This window comes from Colobus angolensis, unplaced genomic scaffold, assembly GCF_000951035.1.
Source record: "Colobus angolensis palliatus isolate OR3802 unplaced genomic scaffold, Cang.pa_1.0 Scaffold124, whole genome shotgun sequence".
NCBI classification, from domain to species: domain Eukaryota; kingdom Metazoa; phylum Chordata; class Mammalia; order Primates; family Cercopithecidae; genus Colobus; species Colobus angolensis.
In genome coordinates, this window is record NW_012113586.1 from 6,779,467 (window position 1) to 6,801,168 (window position 21,702).

Below are 21,702 nucleotides of genomic sequence, written 5' to 3' on the forward strand. Positions count from 1 at the left end.
GTTCTGCGCATTGTTAGATTATAGCAGTTTTTGTTGCAGGATGATGACGAATCTTGAAATCTTACTAAATTGTTAAATACTATATACATTTTTTGTTCTGTAATCTTCCCCCAAAAAATCACCATCCTATTACTGAAAAAAGTAATAGGAAAGAGTAAAAAGAGGGCAGGCGCAGTGGCTCACACCTGTAATCCCAGCACTTTGGGATGCTGAGGTGGGCAGATTGCTTGAGTCCAGGAGTTCAAGACCAGCCTGGACAACATGACAAAACCCTGTCTCTAGTAAAAATACAAAAATTAGCATGGTGGCACGCTCCTGTAATCCTAGTTATTGAGGTGGTTGAAGCATGAGAATTGCTTGAACTCGGGAGGCCGAGGTTACAGCGAGGTTGCAGTGAGCTGAGATGGTGCCTCTGCACTCCAGCCTGGGTGACAGAGCAAGACTCCATTTCAAAAAGGGAAAAAAAAAGGAAGAGTAGAAAGAAGGCAGGCCGGGTGTGGTAGCTCACACCTGTAATCCCAGCACTTTGGGAGGCCAAGGCAGGCCTATCACCTGAGGTCAGGAGTTCGAGACCAGCCTGACCAACATGGTGAAATCCCATCTCTACTAAAAATACAAAAATTAGGTGGGCATGGTGGCAGCCGCCTGTAATCCCAGCTACTCGGGAGGCTGAGGCAGGAGAATTGCTTGAACCCGGGAGGTGGAGGTTGCAGTGAGCTGAGATTGTGCCATTGCACTCCAGCCTGGGGGATAAGAGCTTCTTTGTCTCCAAAAAAAAAAAAAAAGAAGGCAGAAAGCCACCATTTAGGCATATTAACCTTTCAAATTATATATAAATAAATAATCTTTTTACAAAAATCCATTGTTTGTGTGATGTTTACTTTAAAACTTGGGAATTTTTTTTCCCTTAGGCTTATGCGTTGTATCAAGATGCAGCTGTATCATTTCTAAACAACTGTGTAGTTTACTGTATGGTTGTATCAAGATTTGTTTAACCAACTCTTGGTTTTGTTTTTGTTTTTTTCTTTGAGACAGGGTCTTACTCTGTCACCCAGGCTGGAGTGCAGTGACTTGATCAGGGCTCACTGTAGCCTACCTCCCAGGCTCAAGTGATCCTACCACTTCAGCCCCCCAAGTATCTGGGACTACAGGTGCCTGCCACCATGCCTGGCTAGTTGTTTTTTGTTGTTGTTGTTGTTTTTAATTTTAATTGTAGGCCTCACTGTGTTGCCTGGGCTGGTCTTGAACTCCTGAGCTCACACAATCCTTCCGCCTTGACCCTTACCAACTCTTTATTAGTGTAATGTTTTCCCAGGTTTTCAATGTAAACAGTATTTTCAAAACATGATACTGGTGTGCTGGAGCCAGTTTGTACCTGTTCACAAAGGCCATCATGAGCATCACTTTCTAATTCCACATCGTGTGATGTCACATTAGTAACTGGAAATTGTGTTAGGTGTATTTATCCATAGAAATCAGCTAAAATCACCTCAAGCCAGAGGTAACATATATAGAGCGTACCACTGATTGTATGTGGATGGATGTTTGGTAGATACGTATGTTTGTGCATATGTGTGTTTCTTTTCTTTTTTTTTTTTAATATTTTTTGAGACAGAGTCTCACTCTGTTGCCAGGCTGGAGTGCAGTGGCGCCATCTCAGCTCACTGCAGCCTCCGCCTCCCGGGTTCAAGTGATTCTCCTGCCTCAGCCTCCTGAGTAGCTGGGACTACAGGCATGCACCACCACGCCCAGCTACTTTTTGTATTTTTAGTAGAGACGGGGTTTCACCATGTTGGCCGGGATGGTCTCAATCTCTTGACGTGATCCTTCCACCTTGGCCTCCCCAAGTGTTGGGATTACAGGCGTGAGCCACTGCGCTCGGCCATGTGTGTTTATATTCTTAGTAAAAATTCCTAAAGGCTCAAAGTATACACATTTCTAATGGACTTCCAGAAATACACCAATTTATACACCCACTCATATAATAATACAGTTCCCCTTTTTCTTATACTCTCCACTAACATTTTTAACTATATTGATCTGATTGGATAAAAATGTCTCATTTTATTTTATTTAAAAAAATTTTATTAGACAGAGTCTTGCTCTTGTCTGGAGTGCAGTGGTGCGATCTTGCTCACTACAACCTCTGCCTCCCGGGTTCAAGTGATTCTCATGCCTCAGCCTCCCAAGTAGCTGGGATTACTGGCGTGCGCCACCATGATTGGCTAATTTTTGTATATTTAGTAAAGAGGGGTTTTGCCATATTGGCCAGGCTGGTCCCAAACACCTGGCCTCAAGGGATCTGGCCACTTCGGCCTGCCAAAGTGCTGGGATTTCAGGCATGAGCCACCACGCCCAACCCCAAAATGTCTCATTTTAATTTGCTATTTTTTGAGGGGTTTCTTATTTTGTCTTTGGTGATTTCCTTTCAATTTCCTTTATATATATTTCTATTTTGGTGTTTTTCTTTTGTAAAAATCCCATATATATTATGACTATTAAGTTTTTTTTCCCTTCTGTTCCAAGTTTTTCTCTTTCAGCTTCAGTATTTTTTTTTCTTTACTCACAGAAGTTTTTGTTTATATGATCTATCTTTCCTTTTGAAGTTTCTCCTTTAGCAGTAGGCTTAGAAGAGCCTTCTCTTATTCAGTGTTATAAAATACTCACCGACATTTTCTCTTAGTACTTCTGTGATTTCAGTATTTACATATTTAATCTACCTGGAATTGGCTTCAGTATAGAGGAAGAGATTTACATTTTTTCCAAGTAGTTAGGCAGCTGTACCAACACCATTTATTTAATAATTCATCTGAAGTGCCATCAAATTTTATTTCTATTGGGATTAAATATTCTTAAGTGAGGCATTCAAAAGCATTTTGAATTAGAATTGAATGAATCAAAATGTAAATGCTAATGTCCATCTTTTTGTGTTAGTGAAAACTTCTTGTTGCAGAAAGTGATGGAATCGATGTGAGAAGCTGTTCAGTTACCAAGGACACTGTTACTGAAGCTTATCTTTGGATTTATGAACTCTGAAGTTAAAGAAATATGTGTACAGAGGTTTTTAAATATCAGATAATACAGCAGGACTTAATAATGGAAAATCCTGCCCACTTTTCCTTCCCAGAGGCAAATATATTTTTACGAGAGGCAAAACCCATTTGTTTATAATACTTTTTTAAAAAGGCTTTGGCAGGGTTTTTTTTTAATTAAAAATTTTTTTAATCTTGTGTATATAATAGTTGTATATATGTATGATGTACATGTCGTGTTTTCATACAGGTTTTGATTTTTTGGTATGATAGCAGGTATTCCTTCCTCTTCCTGTTCTCTGAATAGTTAAATGACCCCTACTTTATCCTCTTCCTCATTTCTTCTTTCAGTCAGCTGTCCCTACACATTGCTGGGGTTAATTCATATTCTGTTTTAAAATTATCATTAGGTCTTACATGCCTTGTCAATAAGTGGATTCTAAAATTTTATGGCTAGCTGTGTTTACTGCAGACCCAGCTAGTAAGTTATTAATTCATATTCTAAGGTTTCAATGTTATGTCATCACTCAAAGGAAGAATATGCAAAAGCCTCTTTCTTTTCTCTATTTCACCTATGTACTTAAAACCATGTCACATTTTTTGAAAGTTTTATATTTGGTATCATAACTTCTTTAAAAAAAAAAAGTCTTCTGTTTTTCCTGCAGTTTCTGATTGCCCTGTTTTTTGAGGTAAGAACGTAAAAAAGTGTTCTGTTTTTCCTGCAGTTTCTGATTACCCTCTTTTTCTTTTTTTGGAGGTAGGAACATAATAAACTTTTCTTGACCATCCTAAATATCTTCTGTTCTCTTTATTGCTTTACATCTTTTTATTTATTGCTCCCATTCTCCTTACTGCTTACAGGGTTAGCGTTAAGATACACTACTTTCTTCCAGAACCACGCTGACTTTGTCATCTGTCTGACTATAGCTTTCTTTTATAACCCTTTTTTTTTTTTTGAGAGGGCATTGCTGTTGGTAGTTACCTAGCATTCTGTTCTTTTATCATATCCTCATGCCTTTCAGAATTTTTTTTCGTACTCTCTGCTGTAACATGTCAGTTTTTTTATAAAATCTTTTGGAACTCTGTGTTCTGCCTATAGAAGGCTTATTTCAGTTATCCACCTAGGACTTCGTATTTAATGCTTTTCTGCATTAACCTATGGTGGTTGTTTTCCTAGATTTATTTCCTTCTCTTGCTTAAACACATTCTCAAGGAATAGTCTAACAAAAAGGAGGTATTCTGAGTCATTATATGTCTGAAAATTTCTTTTTCTGTTAATAAACATGATTTATAGTTTAGCTGAAGTCCAGAAGTTGTGTTGTCTCTTAGTATTGTTAGCAGTGCTCTATTGTCTTCTGGCATCTAATATTATTTATGAGAAGTCCTAATGCTAGTGTAATTTTTATTCTTTTGTAGGTAGCCTATTTTTTTCTTGTCTGCAAGCTTATAGCATTGTCTATCATCAGCAGTCTGAAATTTCACAGTGTTACGTCTTGAGTCTTTCATTCTTATTTTTTAATTATACTTTTTGTTGTTTAGTAGTCACCTTAAATTGAAAGATTCATGTCTCCTTTCCTTTCTGATAATTTTTCTTACCTAATTGCTTTGGCAGTTTCTTCTTTATTTTCTCTTATTTCTTTCTGAAACTACTATTGGTTGAATAATAGATCTCCTGGTTTGATTGTCCTCATATTTCCTCTTTTTGCTTTTGATTCTGAGACATTTACTGGACATTTGTCTTCTAACCTTTCTTTGGTATTTAAAATTTTAGCATTGTTCATTTTGGTTTTTCTCTGTCAGGTTGCTGTCTTCAGATAGCTGGTGATTCTTGGTTGACCCATTCATATTTTAAAATAAAGCATTGGGTTCATTGCGAGTTCTATTTATATTTTGGTGAGTCTTGTCAACAGGTAGACAATTGTCGGTTGTCAACTTAGAGTGAACAGGCATAGAAATGGACACTAAATGATATGCCCAAATATCAGAGGATTATGTTCTATTTTTGTGGCAATTTCCATGTGTTTAGAGAATGTGCAGTTTTTCTGGCTGAAAGTTTATCAGGATGTTTTTCGCTATAAGCAACAAAAATTTTGATTCAAACTTGTTTATAAAATAAAATGTCTGTCTTGTATATCGAGAAGTCCAGAGAGGTTGGTTCTAGACACCATATGGTCAGTGTGTCAATGCTGTCATCAGGGGACCAGATTCTTTCCTTTTCTCTGTTCTAACATTCTCTTGGCCTAGGCTTTGCACTTGCACTAGCTCCCTTTATAGCTGCTAGATGGCTGAGGCAGTTCTAGACATCATATCTGAATCTGGCTATATCTAATAGAAGAAGATAGTATCTTTTCTTGTACTTTCTTAGGAGCTAGGAAACTTCCCAGAAGTCTCTTCAGCATATTTCCTTTCATACTATTAGACAGAATCTGTTCATGTCTGTTCCTAAATCAGTCACTGTCAGGGGAAATGAGCCTACCATAATTTACCAGGACTCATCAGAAATTAACTCTGGAGCTTGTGAATGAGGTCACATACAGGGCAGGATGAGATGCCTAATGAAAATCAGGGTTCTGTCAGGGAATTAAAGGGGAGGAATGGATGTTGGGTGGGTAGCCATAGTCTACTTCATGTGGGGCAAAATGCCTGTCTACATTTTTTCCTGCAGGGATGACTTGTTTATTTGCAGAATTTCACTTTAATTCCCCTTTTCTCAGCCTTACTTCATTTCTGTTCATCATTATTATGCCTGGCTTCTTTTTGGACTCAGGCTTTTCCAAGGTCTGTTGGGCAGGTCTCCTGCCTTTTGCCTGCTGATCTCTTTTTATGTATTCTATGCCTGTGGCTTTCTCTGCTCAGTTTTATTAGTCTCAGGTACTATGATCATTTTCCATCTTGTAAAAGTTTGCTGATATTGCTCATTCATTAATTCATTTCCTTCATCACTTATTCACTATCATCTTTAGATTATTATACTTAGAAATTCTTGAGCACATAAGAAAGCAGAAAATAATACAATAAACTGCTGTGTGTTTAATATACAATCAACAGCTGTCAACTCATGGCTAATTCTGTTTCATCTGTACTCTAATCCATTCTCCCATCTAATCCCCACTTCCCCTATTATTAGTTTGAAGACTTTTACTTTCATTTTAATGTAGAAGGAGATAACATGGATGCCTAGTTTGCAATCTTGAATCAGAACTCTAACTATAATAGGTTCATTGCCTGATGCACATGGCAAGTCAGTACACCAAAACACCAGATTGCAACAGAGAAAGTTGTTTAATTGTAGGGCCACTAAAAGAGGAGATGGGAGGAAATCTCAGATCTGTCTCCCTGAGGAGTTTGGGGGTTAGGGTTTTTAGAGGTTTTGGAATGGGCTGATGTGTGGAGATGTTCATTGGTCTGAGAGTACAAAGTGAAGTCATGGACAAAGAGATGAATAAACTATTCTCATGCTGATTAGGTTTTTCTGTGGGGGTCTTTAAATTGGTTGGCAGCAGCTGTTTGGCCAGAATTCAGGATCTGCTTAAGCCATTCTTAGCATGGGAGATTCTATCTTAAACAAAAGCCTTATGATGCTAATAGTAGAATTCTTTTTTTAAAAAAAAGTACATATATGTGTGTGTGTGTGTATATATATATATATATATATATTTTTTTTTTTACAAAAAGGTTTCCCACTTCAAGAAATCCTATCTGTAGGAACAATGGGGATGCAGATGGTCAGTATCTAGTGTTACCTGACTTGTAGTTATAAGAAAGTGGGTCTAAGTGCAGCCTGATTAACACTTAATTATAGCTATATTTCCGTCCAGAATTTTTGTTAACTGTATGAGGGCAGCCTCACTAGTAGCATATTTTGAGAGTTGGAAATAAGATGATTGAGGGTAAAGGAGCCTTAAACTTTGACTTTTATTTTCTGTTGCTAGACAGAAGCACTACATTTGAGCCTAATCTAAGATAATATTTTCAGCTTTATTATGGCACACAGGGAGAGGAAGGTAATTACATTAAGCATTATAATATAGTGTGTTAAATGCTAATGATCATAATCATTGAACCCTTCTCAGTCCTCATGTTATTTAAATCTGGTATTTTAGCAGACTTTTTTGTCTTACTGGTATTAATTAATTTTTTTCTTTTTTTGGTCTCTTTCTTCCTTGCTTACCCTTTGTTTAACAACCAAATCAACTCTAGATCAATGAATGAAATAAAAAATCTCCAGTACCTACCTCGGACCAGTGAACCCCGCGAAGTCCTCTTTGAAGATAGGACTAGAGCTCATGCTGATCATGTAGGTCAGGGGTTTGACTGGCAGAGTACGGCTGCTGTTGGAGTTTTGAAAGCTGTACAATTTGGTGAATGGTGAGTTAATTGAACTCAACTGCAAGGTTGGTTAATATTGTATAAGACAATGGGGACTCTATTTAAAAGGTTTAGGACTAGTTTTTAAATTGTGGTAAAATACACATACAGTTTGCCATCTTAACCATTTTTAAATGTACATAGTAGAGTTAAGCATAATTACATTGTTATGAAACAGAGCTTCAGAACCTTTTCATCTTGCAAGGCTGTAACTCTGTACTCACTGAACAATTTCTCTCTTATTCTCACCCCCAGGCTCTGGTAACCATCATTCTACTTTTTGTTTCTATGAATTTGACTACTTTACATACCTCATATAGACGGAATCATACAGTGTTTATCTTTTTGTGACTGGCTTATTTCTCTTAGCATTGTCCTCAAGGTTCATCCCTGTTGTAGCAAGCGTCAGAATCTCCTTCCTTTTTTAGGCTGAATGATAATTCATCATATGTATATACCACATGTTGTTAATCAGTTTTTCCATCAGTGGGCGCTTGGGTTGCTTCCACCTTTTCGCTTTTGTGAATAATGCTGGTGTGAACATGGGTGTATACATAGCTCTTCATGTCCATGCATTCAATTATTTTGGGTATACACCCAGGAGTGAAGTTGCTGGATTATATGGTAGTTCTATTTGTAACGTTTTGAGAAACTGCCAGACTGTTGTCCATAGTGGCTAAACCATTTTACATTCTGTTGGGGCCCATTTTTAACAAAGCTCAGGACGTAGAGATACAAAGTGGTGAGAGGACCACAAATGCAACTAGTTTAGAATAAAACTATTCTTTTTAGCCATTTTTGTTTTAATTTTACAACAGCAAATCTGATTTTTATGGCTTAAGTTTTAGGCTTTTTTCAAATTTAAAAAAAATTGTATACCTAGTCCTTAGAAACTATGCATCTATTTCTCTGCTAGTAGAAGCATTTCCAAGAACAAAACAACTGAAATTTTTTCATTGTGAGATGTTTGTCTCTAAAACTTAATTTTATTAGTTTGTCTCTAAAACTTAATTTCATCATTTTTCATTATGAGATGTTTGTCTCTAAAACTTAATTTTGTTAATCTAGGAGTGACCAACCTCGCATAACCAAAGATGTGATTTGTTTTCATGCTGAGGATTTTACTGATGTTGTACAGAGACTTCAGTTAGATCTTCATGAACCTCCAGTTTCCCAGGTAAAAACTTATTTTTTATTACCATTTGAGATACTGGAAATATCTATACCCATTTTATTTTGAATTTTATTTTGCAGTCTGATATGTGGGATAGTGAGTTTAATTTTATTACTATTAAAGACTGGGGTGGGGGTGGTGCTGAGAATCATTTAAACAGAGCTTCCCCAGCAGAATGCTTGAAATCACTTCAATCTTTGGGATACCAGGTGGGCCTGGGATGGTTAGAGGTCCCAGGTGGCTCAGTTATGGCCATGAGCTGTCTCACTTGTTAACCCCATTGCACTGTGTCCCCTCAACTGCAGAAGGCTGAAAGACACACTAAAAGAAAAGAAAACATGTTGCCTTTATGTGTGGTAAAGAATATTGGTACTTAGCTGTACTTTGAAATACTTAAATGATTCTCTAGGCCATCCTGATTTTAACCTGTACTTTGTTACTAAAGAGGTAGTAAAATAGGAGGAAAAGAATTTCCCAAGCATTACAAAAATTTTTAGAAAGTTACCTATCATTTAGTGTTGCTTAATTTTAATTTGATTGTTGTTATAACACATTTTGTTTCTACTGTTTTCCTTTGCTAATTATATTTCATTTGACTAAATTATTACATATTTTAAAGTCTCACGTAACTTTTTTCTTTCTTCAGTGCGTACAATGGGTAGATGAAGCTAAACTAAACCAAATGAGGCGGGAAGGCATTCGTTACGCTAGAATTCAGCTTTGCGACAATGATATCTACTTCATCCCTAGAAATGTCATTCATCAGTTCAAAACAGTTTCGGCAGTGTGCAGCTTAGCCTGGCATATAAGGCTTAAACAGTACCATCCTGTTGTGGAAGCCACTCAAAACACAGAAAGCAATTCTAACATGGACTGTGGTTTAACTGGAAAGCGAGAATTAGAAGTTGACTCCCAATGTGTGAGGATAAAGACTGAATCTGAAGAAACATGCACAGAGATTCAGCTGTTGACAACTGCTTCATCATCCTTCCCACCTGCATCAGAACTTAATCTACAGCAAGATCAGAAGACTCAGCCTATTCCAGTTTTAAAAGTGGAAAGTAGACTGGACTCTGACCAGCAACACAATCTGCAAGAACATTCAACCACTTCTGTGTGATATGTACATATTCAAACACATTTTTTAACTTTTTTAAATTTTGATGTGAAGTTATAGTTTTATAACTGGCTTAAGTTAAGTTTTATTGGAGAAATCTTGCCTATAATTCTATAAAGAGAAATGACATTCCACAAATGTCAAGCATATCTTTTTTACACAGATTATGCAAAGTTAAGAGTTGTATCTTATCCCGTTAGTACAGTATGTAATAGTGGGTCTGCTGCTACTTTCTGTTTTAAGGTGTGAGGTAACAATTCAATCTCTTCTTCAAATCAAAATGAGAATTCTCTGGAATAACAGATTCTTATTTGGTAAATTATTCACTTCCCTTAATTTTATCTTGCCTTGTCTCTTGCCGTATTTGCTGTTTTTATGGATAAATCAGATTTATGGTTTAGTATTTGTGTCTTTATGGCACAGGTTCAATTTCTACAGTAAAAATGGCATAGGTTGCAGGAAAGAATTCCTGCATCTGGTACATGGGCAAGTAAGTTATTTAGTTCTAACCACAAATAACAAGTAGTTTCTAAGGAAATTTCAGTGGCTCTCTGGTTTCTTAACAAAAGAGAAAGCACAGCACTTTCTGATCCAAACTGTCTTTTTTTTTGTATCTGTTATTTAAAGCCCAGTGGATATTTCAATTAAAAAAAAAAATCTAAAGATGAATAGTCCTTGGTCATTCATTATCCATGGCTCATTAATCTCTTCTAGAATATATGCTAACTATGGAAGATATTTTGGGTAAAAGAGATAATGTTGACATGATACTCTATTGTTCTGCTTCCTGGCATCCTCACATTTTGTGGGGATAATTTGGCTTCCTAAACTGATCACAACTATTAAACTTAGAGAATAATAATAGTCTTGCTGATGAGGCTGTCATATTTTGAGCATCAATCTTATGATAAACTATTCTTGTCACTTGGCATCAACCTCTTCATGATAAGTATCTACTACTGAGACACTTCAATTCACAGTTTTAACTCGTGAATACCTGGGTTTATTTACTATTACTCTGTGTTGCTATTTTCTAACAAAGAATACAGCACTAGACTTCATCCTAGAGTTTCAGGCTAATGCTTAGTGCCTGAGTATTTAAATTTTCTTTTCAAACAGGCACAGTTCACATTGCTAGTATGGTCCTAACTTTCTGTTATTTTAGAATGTTAACATGATTCACATTATACTTTATCTTAGTTAATAATACAATAGGCCTTTTGTTTATTAAAGGAAGAGTACTCCCCACACCTAAGACCAGATTCTTGTATCTCCCTGGTTACAGTGCAATTTGGAGATTTTTTTTTTTCCTGGATGGTAAGATTTGAAATATTTACATTAACATAGGCAGAAAAAAAAAAAAAAAACCAAGATGCTGCTTTATTATGTCTGTCACCATGAAAACTTAGCTGCATCTTTTGAAATATCAAATATGAATTTTCTCTAAAATATTCTGAAATAGGTTAAATCTTATATAAATATTACTTTGTGCAATATTGTTGTGTAGTTAAATGCATATTAGCAAAGTATAGAGGTCACTGTGTAAACAGATAGAAAAGTAACCATCAGCAAATACTGCAGTGATTAGTTAGAATCTGTATTATTCCTTATATATATGTATATGTATGTATTTGTTACAAAGGATGAAGACAAATAGGGATACATTTCAATGTAAACCATTTATGAATTGGAAGTGATGTTGGCTTTAGTTATCTTTGTAAATAAGGTAATTAGAATGGTATGAAAGGTAATGTGATTATTGCAGGGGTGTTTTTAAATCTTAGGTGTAAATTCTAGGGTAAATTCCAGTTTATCAATACTAGTTTTTAACAGGACCTGCCTTTGAGGGTGTTTTTTTGTTGTTTTGTTGGGGAGGGGTTTAATCACAAAGTGTGTGGGTTTGGGTTACTTCTTGTTTTTATTTTTCTGTCCAGAAGAGCTTTACCAGGCTGTGCAAAGTAAAATTCTTCTCAGGCAACATTTGCTTTTAAAAATAATCATGAAGAGAAGGCTGTTAAAGCAAAAAAAATTTTTTTAATTTTTTCTTGTCTTCCAAGATCCGATTTCCCCATCTCCCACTTGCCATCCAGCAGATGCCATCTGTCATCCAAGCTGGTCATTGCTAATAAACAAGGAGACTGTCTCCTGACAGCCAGCACTGTGTATTATCACTCAGGAACCAGCGGATCTGCAAAGACCTACAATCAAAAGCAAATCCCCATTTTCCTTTTATAAAACATTCTACCCTCACCTCCAATATAAACACATTAAGAGTACAATAAAAATGTTTAAAATCATGTACTAATAAATTCATTGTATGTTAGAATTGCAATAGAATGGAGAGAAACATTTAGCTAGTAATGTATCTGAAAACTGAATGTCCTATGTGAGTATTAGATTTTAATAGCATGCTTTAAAGACTGATGAATATAAAAGCAGAAGTTTTGCGTTTTTTACTGGTTTCAAAGCTGTATCCTAGTTTAGTGATACAAATGATTGCAATTTTTTTAAATCATTAAATTATTTGGTTTGGTGGAGTGAGGCATGGAGCAATCTGGCGTCTTCTGATTTGTTAAAGTAGTGATGGGAGTGAAGTTGTAACTGAAATTTAAGCTGATCTTCCTTTTTGGTATATTATCCGTTGTGCCAGCTCTTGAGATTACTTGCACAATGTGGCTATAAGTTTTAATATTTTGTGGAGCAGAGGGATGGTTTTTAAATGTGCTTATGGAAAGGACCCAATAAATGAGTATTCCTAACTTAGTAAAGTAGAATAATTTCATGGTACCCATTAAAAAGGATAAAAGTCTTCCTCTTGCCCCAGAAGTAATTCTCGGTACCAAGATATGCTAGGAGTAGGATGATTCAAAGCGGTAACCCAAATTCATAAAGCAATAATAATAAAAACCTACATAGTATGTTCCCTCCTCCAAAGTTTTAACTCTAAAAATTGATTCCTAGGTTTAATTGTACTTTTAATTTGCTTATTCAGTACTTAGAATTTGTTTAACTGGTACTTTTATTATTTTTTAGTGAAAGACTTTTGAAAAGTGCCCTTTCCCCTAAGAGACAGTTGGAATACCAGTTGACTGATATTACAAGCTCTTATAGGGGGGAAAAAGGAGCTTATTAAAGTTCTTTACTAAACTTTGGGAAAAGATGTCTTGCATCAGTCTTACTAGGCATAAAAGTCACACTTAATGACTGGAAAAAACTTGCTTATTGCCTTTCCTTATATAAATATTGTCTAGAATGAAAGCTAATATAGGAACAAGACTCCCAAATCCATGAAAACCCTTAGTGAATATATTCTTAATCATTAATATTAGCCCATTATATTTTCATCTGTATTTGCCATAAAAAATTTATTTGCATTTATGCCTTTAGGATAATTTTGTATCTTTTATCATTGCTACAGGTTTTTAAAAAAGAACCTTTCACTAGCACATGCCAGAGGTTCACATCTGTGCTGTTTTGTTTTTCAAACAGGTTGTAGCTGTATTTATTGGCCATGCAAGTAGAGGAAATGCACAGTACAAATGTTTTTCTTTAGCACGTAAGGGACCTATCCTTGTCTTGAAAGTTTGTTACTTTAAAAGCAAGTATCTCTCCATAAATATTATGGCCTTCCATTTTCTTCATACATTTTTTAGGATCCACTTGTGCATGTAGTTGAGACCACTGTCTCTTAAAATATAGCACTTTTCAATTCTCTCTGAAGAAATACTTATGTACTACTATCACATGTTGTAAATTTTCATGTAATGGTGTTTTCTGTGACTAAACTCCATTTTGATTGGCAGCTAAGACTTTTTTTCCTGTGGCTTTTATTTAAGAGGTCTTTGCATATAGATGAAATGTATATTTGCCTGGCGGACTATTTGCGTTGTGTGGCCTTAGTTTGTTTATTGACATTAACAAGTGTTTTAAAAAGGTTTTTAATGAATAGTCTTAAATCTAAATTTGTGTGAATAATCCTTTTAACACAGTGCTTTTTTGTAGCTGTCTAAGTGTGTTAAATTGTTAAGCTATTTCTTTGTAAAATAGGACAATGGAATGCATAGTTTTTTTTTTTTCCTGTAAAGTATTTTTTTAATAAACAAAGTCTGATTTGTCCTTTACTGGTGTTTCATCACAAAATGCATAGTATATGCGAGTTCTAAATACCTGGAACCTATTTTTAGAGGACGAATCCTTCACCTACTTTATCCCCTACTACTTCAAAAAAATTTTTTAGAAAATATTACGACTTTTCTTTCTAAAGATGTCTGGGGAAAATTCCATCCATATTGAGATGCAATTAGTTTGGGGGAAGAAGAAAAAAATCACTTGGCATTTGTAATAGTTAATGCCTCTTAATTGCTTAAATTAGTGTGTATCTACTTAAAAGGACAGTCTTAAATTTGTATTCTGGTGATGTGGATTTTCTTGAAAGTGCATTGAGTATTAATGAAGATGGCGTATAGACTTTTACCTCATTGATGTATTAATGCAACACCACAAAATGGATTTCTTTCCTCATCAGTTTTTGTGTGAACTTACCTTTAATTGAGGTGCCTTTCCTAAGCACTGATAGCCTTTGGTTCTGATTAGGAAAGGAAAAGAAAGGGACTTCACCTTTTTTGAGTAACTGCCATGGGCCAGGAAGTTTATATGAGGGTATCTCATTTAATCCTCACATCCTTAAGAAGGCAACTATCTCCGTAATACAGGTGAGAAAACAGGCTTGTTAGTTGAATAAATTGCCTAAGATCACAGATTATTGGTTGGGAGCAAGGATTCATACCTTGTTCTCTGGTAGCCTTAGGAAGCACTGAATAGTTTCCAACAGGGCACCTGAAAAATGGTTTGTTACTTAACCACTATCCTCTAATACTACTTACCTGATTTAGTTCCTCCACACACTCCCCCTAAAATCTTTTGTGTTTCAAACAATGAAGTAAAGTACTTTTGCTATTAATGTAATTGAGGTTAAATATTTACGTGTGCAGAATTGGATGTTTTTCACTTGTCATTTATCTTTCTTTTTTTTCAAGTTGGTCATTTGTCTTGAAGCCCAACAGAATTGTAATGTTTAGCACTAAGGAAAGGAAAAGCTGTCAAGGAGCAAAAGCAGAAGGAAACCACTGCCAATGTGTGCAATATAAAAAGGATAAAATAATTTTTACTTTGAGACAGAGTCTCTTGCCTAGGCTGAAGTGCAGTGGCGCAATCATAGCTCACTACAGCCTCGAACTCTTGTGCTCAGACGAATCCTCCCGCCTCAGTCTTCGAAGTAGGTGGGACTACAGGTGCGCGCCACCATCTCCGGCTAATTTTTTTTTTTTTTTTTCAAGAGATGGGGTCTGGCCATGTTGCTAAGGCTGGTCTCAAATTCCTGAGCTCAAGCGACATTTCCGCCTTGGCCTCCCAAAGCGCCCGGATTGCAGGCTTGAGCCACTGCGCCCAGTCTGGGTGAAATAATTTGTAAAACTTAGGACTATGGGAGTTATTTTGGTTTAGTCGATTTTCCTCATCCGTGAAATGGGATAACTTCCACCTGGTACCCACTCAATAGATGATAAGAAATAATGTCTGTAAAACCGCACCTTTTAGGCTTTCTTAAGTGGAAGGTATCATCTGTCATTAGCTTTCTCTGACCCAGATGCTACACGCTGTGGGCCAGCAAGAACACAGCTTCAAATAAGGTGGGGAGAATGACTGTAAGGGGACAGTGTTCCATTAATGGCCAAAAAAAAAAAAAAAAACGGAAAACAGCTTAAAAATCCTTTTAATGTATCCTTAAATATTCATTTTAGGGCTCAACCTTTCTTTCCTTTCTCCTGACCTCTATCGGCCCTAATTAACGTGTTCCTGCCGCCACCTAAATTTACCCTATTTTGGAAAAAGCTGTGACTGCCCAATCCTTGTCCCTCTTTTTCCCCTACCTTTGAGCACCAGAAAGCTCCAGACCCAGAGCTGCTGAGGGGCGGGAGAGGAAGGGAGTCACTAAGCCGCAGCCTGGCCCTTCCTCCCAGGGCAGCGTAAATTCACATAAACATTCATTCGTTCACTCAACAAACATTGGGAACCTAAGTGTCATGCTCGTGCCAGGACCCAGTCTCTGACCTCATGGAGCCCACAGCCCACTGGGGAACAGAGATTAAGCCATGAAACACGAAGATGAGTGCCACAAAGACATGAGCCGGGAGCTACTAGAGTATCAGGACCGACCTCCTTTAGACCGCTGGATGGGAGAGTCGTTTGTGAGGAAGTGACTTTTAAGCGGAGGGCTGAAGGGTGATCTGAAGGAGCTGCTCTTGGCCATCGATCGCCGCGCGGCTCCCCAGGCCCTTGGACCCGGAGCCTGGACCTAGGCGGGGCGGGAAGGCCCGGGCCAGGGGCGGAGCCACCTCGGCGGCAAAAGCCGGAAAGCGGAAGCCGAAGGCGGCTGCCCGGTGGTCGGCTGAGCGGCTCTAGCCCAGCTCTGAGACGGCTGAGTCACTGCCGCCCGGCCCGGACCGGAAAAGACTAGCGCTGCCGCCGCCGCGGCCGCTCTCGGGCTCCCGGGCTCTCGGGGTCCCGGGCCTTTGCACCTGTCTTTTCCAGCTGGGCACAAAGCCTTTTGCTGTCGCCGTGGCGACTGGCGGCCTAGCGAAGACCTCCTTTACTTTTAATCCCCCTCATTTTCCAGTCCATTCTCTGCTTATTTTCTGGTCAGTCCGTGACCCTCTAGTCGGGCTCGGACCGGCGATCGATTTGCCGCCCTTAGGGCTCTGGGCGGCCGGCTGCCTCCGAGGCTGGGGCGGCCTCCGCGGTCTCCATGGTAACGGCCTCGCCGGCGTCTCTGCCTAGGTGGGAAGATGCGGCCTGCCCTGCCCGCCGCCTCGCCCCCGGCCTTACGGTGGGACCCCGGGCACTGAGGACGAAGGTCCCAGGCGCCGGCCCGCGGGGCAACGGGCACTAGGTGAGAGCCGGACGCCAGGGAGCGAAGGAGGCGGGTGCCGGGCGACTCCAGCGGCCGCCCCTGCCCCTCCCCCGCACCCACGAACACGCTCGCCCGAAATATTGCAGAGGCTTGGCCCGTCGCCGCTGCGCCAGTTTTTGTGTGTTTGTTGTGTTTTCCCTGGCAAACAGCTGGAGAAAGAGCAGCTCATGGAGAGGCTGAGAGAAGCGGTTTTCGAGTCCTACCCAAATTGGGAGAGTAACCTTCAGCAGCTGGACTCACCGACTGGTTTTCCTTCATTTTCAGTGAAATCCCATTCTCTGGCTGGAGACACAGATGGCCTCAAATGAGAGAGATGCTATATCGTGGTACCAAAAGAAGGTAATACCAATATATATATTTTTTATTTGTAACGCATTCTTCCTGCAAAAAGCTCTCACAAATAATATACTTTCCCCTGAGTTTGCTAGTGCCAGGTGTTCATGTATACTTCAACATAAATGGAAAAAAAAAAGAAAAAAAAAAGATGTACAAGGTCATTATGTTTTTTAAACCTGGTTCCAGGTCCTGGAATAAGGTTTATAGGCCACCTGCCTTCTCCAGGCTGCGTACACAATGCCACCGCAATGCTTTGAAAGTTTGCTTCTGATCAAACTGCTTAAAAACAAAAAAGACATGAAACCTTCATCTGCACAGCTCAGATTGATACTATTAACAGTCTTATCGAGCTGTTCCTTATCTTTTATTCCTCTCTAGTTTTTCTATTGCTGTTTTCCTTAATAAGTGGATTTTTTTTTTTTTTTTTTTTGAGACGGAGTTTCGCTCTTGTTGCCCAGGCTGGAGGGCAATGGCGCGACCTCGGCTCACTGCAACATCCGCCTCCCGGGCTCAAGCTGTTCTCCTGCCTCAGCCTCCGGGGTAGCTGGGATCACAGGCGCCCACCACCACGCCTGGCTAATTTTTTGTACTTTTAGTAGAGACGGGGTTTCACCGTGTTGTTCAGGCTGGTCTCGAACTGCTGACCTCAGGTGATCCACCCACCTCCACCTCCCAAAGTGCTAGAATTACAGGCGTTAGCCACCATTCCCGTCCGAGAAGTGAAAATATCTTTTAAGGTAATATTTAATTTGAAATATTTTGGGCATTGCTTTTGAACTTACTTTTAGGTCCAGCTATTTTAGATATTTGAAAGAAACAGTCCTTGGAAGTATTAATTTATTCTAACTCCTGAGTAGCACAAACATTTTCCACATAGCATATTGATACTTAATAGGCTCATGACTTTTGTGAGGCTTGACTTAGGTAAGGATTTCCTTTGCATCGTTTAAATACACTACTCCCTCTTTCAGATTGGAGCCTATGATCAGCAGATATGGGAAAAGTCAATCGAACAGACTCAAATTAAGGTAAATTGGTTTCTTTGATTCTGCCTATGTTTCACTGCATTAATATGAAGAGTGGAATTGTACTTACCTGGTAAACCCTCACTTAACTACCAGTATGGCATTCTTTAATCTTTGAAGGTTATAAGAAAAACAATGCAAGCATACTGAGAAGTGACACTTGATTTTTGGCCTCACTATCAGGAAAACAGAAAGGGGTGAGTTGGTCTGTGATGAATTAGAGAGCAAATGTACCATGTAAATAGGGCTGGGTTACTTAGCTCTGGCCAGTTTTTACTACATGGCAGTGCAGGTCCAAATATTGCCAGAGTTTCAGGTTTTTCAAGAGAAGCTGGAAATACACATTTTTATATGAAATATATTGTGCATTTTATGTCAGATTTTTAAGAGACTCTTCCTTTTCTTCCTCCTCCTCCTCTGCAAGCCAAATACAATCCATTTGTGGCCTGAATCCAGAGTATGGTCCCCCATTTTATTCAATCACTAGCTTAGAGTATGGGTTTTTGTTTGTTTGTTTTGTTATGTTTTTGAGACGGAATCTCACTCTGTCGCCCAGGCTGGAGTGCAGTGGCATGATCTTGGCTCACTGCAAGCTCCGCCTCCTGGGTTCATGCCATTCTCCTGCCTCAACCTCCTGAGTCGCTGGGACTACAGTAGGCGCCCACCACCACACCTGGCTAAGTTTTTTTTTTTTTTTTGTATTTTTAATAGAGATGGGGTTTCACCGTGTTAGCCAAGATGGTCTCGACCTCCTGACCTTGTGATCTGCCCGCCTCCGCCTCCCAAAGTGCTGGGATTACAGGCATGAGCCACCACGCCCGGCCTAGACTATGGTTTTAAGTTTTTCAGGTTCTTAAACTTTTTTCTACACAGCTCTTAGAACTGAGAGGATTCTTATTTTATACTAACCAAGTGACCAAAAACTGATATATAATTCAGAATGCCAGTTTATTAACTTATAATAGGGGAGGAGAGGGTTAAATCATCTTCTAATATTCCAAAGTCAGAGTTGTGGGGTTAAGCCATTTGGGGATGCTGGTACAAATTCGTCATGGAATGGTTGCTTGGTAACCAAATGTAATTGGATAGTCTTGAGATGTGGAAAAGCCTAAAGAACTATCCTTGGTCCTCAAAAGAATGTAACTGTCTGCAACTTTAATACTTAAATCTTACGGATTCAGGGCCTCACTTCCTTGGGAAGTACTGATAAATGCCAGCTGATTCTTGTTTTTGGATTATCTTTTAAAAAGTCTTGCTGCAGACCCTTCATTAATACTTAAAAAAAAACTGGGTGAATACAACTTAATATTATCTGTTGTGTTAAATAGACCAATCAAGTAGAAAGCTACTTGAATGACAAGTTACTGACTAACTTTTCACAATTTGCTATAGTCCTTGATTATTTATATTAATGGGAGATGGGATTAGGATGAATAAGTCCCCAGATTTTATTTTGTAATTCTCTAAGTCCTGTCCCGTTATTTTTTTGTGAGCTGCTAAACATCATTGATAGTAAGTATGGTATAATGGAAACAGCATAGAAGTGGAGTTTGATCTTGTTTTGTGATCTCTAGCCTTGTGATCTAACCTTCTAGCCAATTTAAAGATTTCCTTCACTCTTTTTTTTTTTTTTTTTGAGACAGAGTCTCGCTTTGTTACCCTGGCCAGAGTGCAGTGGTGTGATCTCGGCTCACTTGCAGCTCCACCTCCCCAGTTCATGCCATACTCCTGTCTTAGCCTCCTGAGTAGCTGGGACTATAGGCACCCGCCACCATGCCGGGCTAATTTTTTGTATTTTTTTTTTAGTAGAGATGGGGTTTCACTGTGTAGGCCAGGATAGTCTCCATCTCCTGACCTCGTGATCCACCTGCCTCGGCCTCCCAAAGTGCTGGGATTACAGGCGTGAGCCACTGCGCCCAGCCTGATTTCCTTCACTCTTATTTCCATGCCATTTAAAACATACCTTCCTTTTAGTGCACCATATGAAAGTTATTTGTTAACCTGTGTGTGTTCATAGGCCTTAAGGGTAGGAAGTGTGTTTGTTTCCTACTCTGAGAACATCTTGATTCATACTGAGAACTCTGTCTGTTGCTATAGTTAATTGGACCCTATCCATCATGCATATTTTTACTCATTGTTTTCTCATAGGGTAAACTACCTAATCATGCCTTAATGTATGCTTCTAAATTTAGCAGCAGTGGAAAGAATGAAATGTAAAATAACTATAAACATTTACTGAGCTTTCAGTGTGATAGTAGAAAGCTGGAAAAAAAATTACTCAACTAATGTGCCACACTTATACTAGGTGCTGAGAATACAGTGAAAAAGATAGATGTGATGCCTTCATGGGTTTCACCGTCTGATAGTAATGGGAGAAAAGCCAAGATATCTTTTTAATATGCTTAAGTCTTAAAAAATGACTGAAGGATAGCATACAAAAAAATTAATGCTAAATTTAAAAATACATTGACACAAATACAATTTTTTGAAAACAAACAAAAAAGAACAAATAAAAAAGCAAAAAAAAATTAAAAATATTGACATTATATCACAGTACTGTTATATAATTAAAAATTATATATGTAAAAGTATAATTCAGAATTATAAAAGACATAAATTTTAAAAATCTTAACTTGGATCATGAAAAATATTATGAACTTTTCCATAAGTATTGAACTGCAATGTTTAAGGCATTTTGTTGGGTGCTGAGCACAAGAGGAAAAGTACTAACAAACAGAAGTATAAGACTTGTTTAAAGTAACAGCAAGTAAGTAGCCCAATGTGATTGGAGAATAAGGTACGTAGATGGAGTGATAGGCCATAAATCTATTTGGAGATTACTTGACTGCTTTACTAAGAACTTTAGATACTATTCTGTAGAAAATGGAAAGGTTTTAATGGTTTTTGAGTAGAGGAGTCACATCGTATGTGTGTTTTTCAAAGACAGAAATAAAAATACAGACATTATAATAAAATTATGAAATTATGGAATATTTCCAGAGTCGTACTTATTATTCTTAATGTCTATATTAACAAAAAATGTCTAGTTTGACTAGGAAGGAAGATTTACAATGAATAATATTAATATTGAATAATCTAGAGAAAGAAAATAGTAATCAACCAAAGTAAAACAGGGAAAGAAATACCAAAAATAAAACGAAAGCATCCATTACGTATTTATTTAACAAATATTTGTTGACTGCTTACCTACCATGTGTCAGACACTAGCTATGCCTACATAATGGTGAGTACAAACATTCAATCATTTTTTTTATTTTCTGAGACAGGGTCTGGCCCTGTTGCCCAGGTTGGAGTGCAGTGGCATGCACACGCTCCACTGCAGCCTCAACCTCCTGGGCTCAAGTGATTCTCCCACCTTAGCCTCCTGAGTAACTGGGACCACAGGCATGCACCAACAGGCTTGGATAATTTTTAAATTTTTTGTAGAGACAAGGTCTTGTCATGTTGTCCAGGCTGGTCTCGAATTCCTGAGCTCAAGCAACGCTTCCACCTTGGCCTCCCAAAGTGCTGGGATTATAGGTGTGAGACACTCTGCCCAACCATTTTTATTTTCATGGAATTTATGATGAAGTGGGTGAGAATAATAAAAAGAATCCTTCTAATAAGTGCAAAATACTTTGAGGCAAATACTGAGAAGAGGGCTATTTATAAGCTACTACACT

At 38.1% G+C, this 21,702-nt stretch overlaps 2 protein-coding genes across 2 annotated transcripts in view; both read left to right on the forward strand.

The window, feature by feature from the left end:
• The window catches only part of RSBN1 (round spermatid basic protein 1), a 51,791-nt gene extending 37,979 nt beyond the window's left edge, over nucleotides 1–13,812 (forward strand). Inside the window, exons 5-7 of the mRNA XM_011933139.1 lie at nucleotides 7,233–7,400; nucleotides 8,469–8,577; nucleotides 9,221–13,812. Of these exons, the coding sequence (XP_011788529.1) occupies nucleotides 7,233–7,400; nucleotides 8,469–8,577; nucleotides 9,221–9,694 (751 nt within the window). The 3' untranslated portion in view covers nucleotides 9,695–13,812. The remainder of the gene's footprint in view (nucleotides 1–7,232; nucleotides 7,401–8,468; nucleotides 8,578–9,220) is intronic.
• A 2,300-nt stretch (nucleotides 13,813–16,112) lies between these two features.
• Nucleotides 16,113–21,702, forward strand: part of PHTF1 (putative homeodomain transcription factor 1) — an 84,204-nt gene continuing 78,614 nt past the window's right edge. Inside the window, exons 1-3 of the mRNA XM_011933142.1 lie at nucleotides 16,113–16,637; nucleotides 16,808–16,997; nucleotides 17,966–18,022. Of these exons, the coding sequence (XP_011788532.1) occupies nucleotides 16,953–16,997; nucleotides 17,966–18,022 (102 nt within the window). The 5' untranslated portion in view covers nucleotides 16,113–16,637; nucleotides 16,808–16,952. The remainder of the gene's footprint in view (nucleotides 16,638–16,807; nucleotides 16,998–17,965; nucleotides 18,023–21,702) is intronic.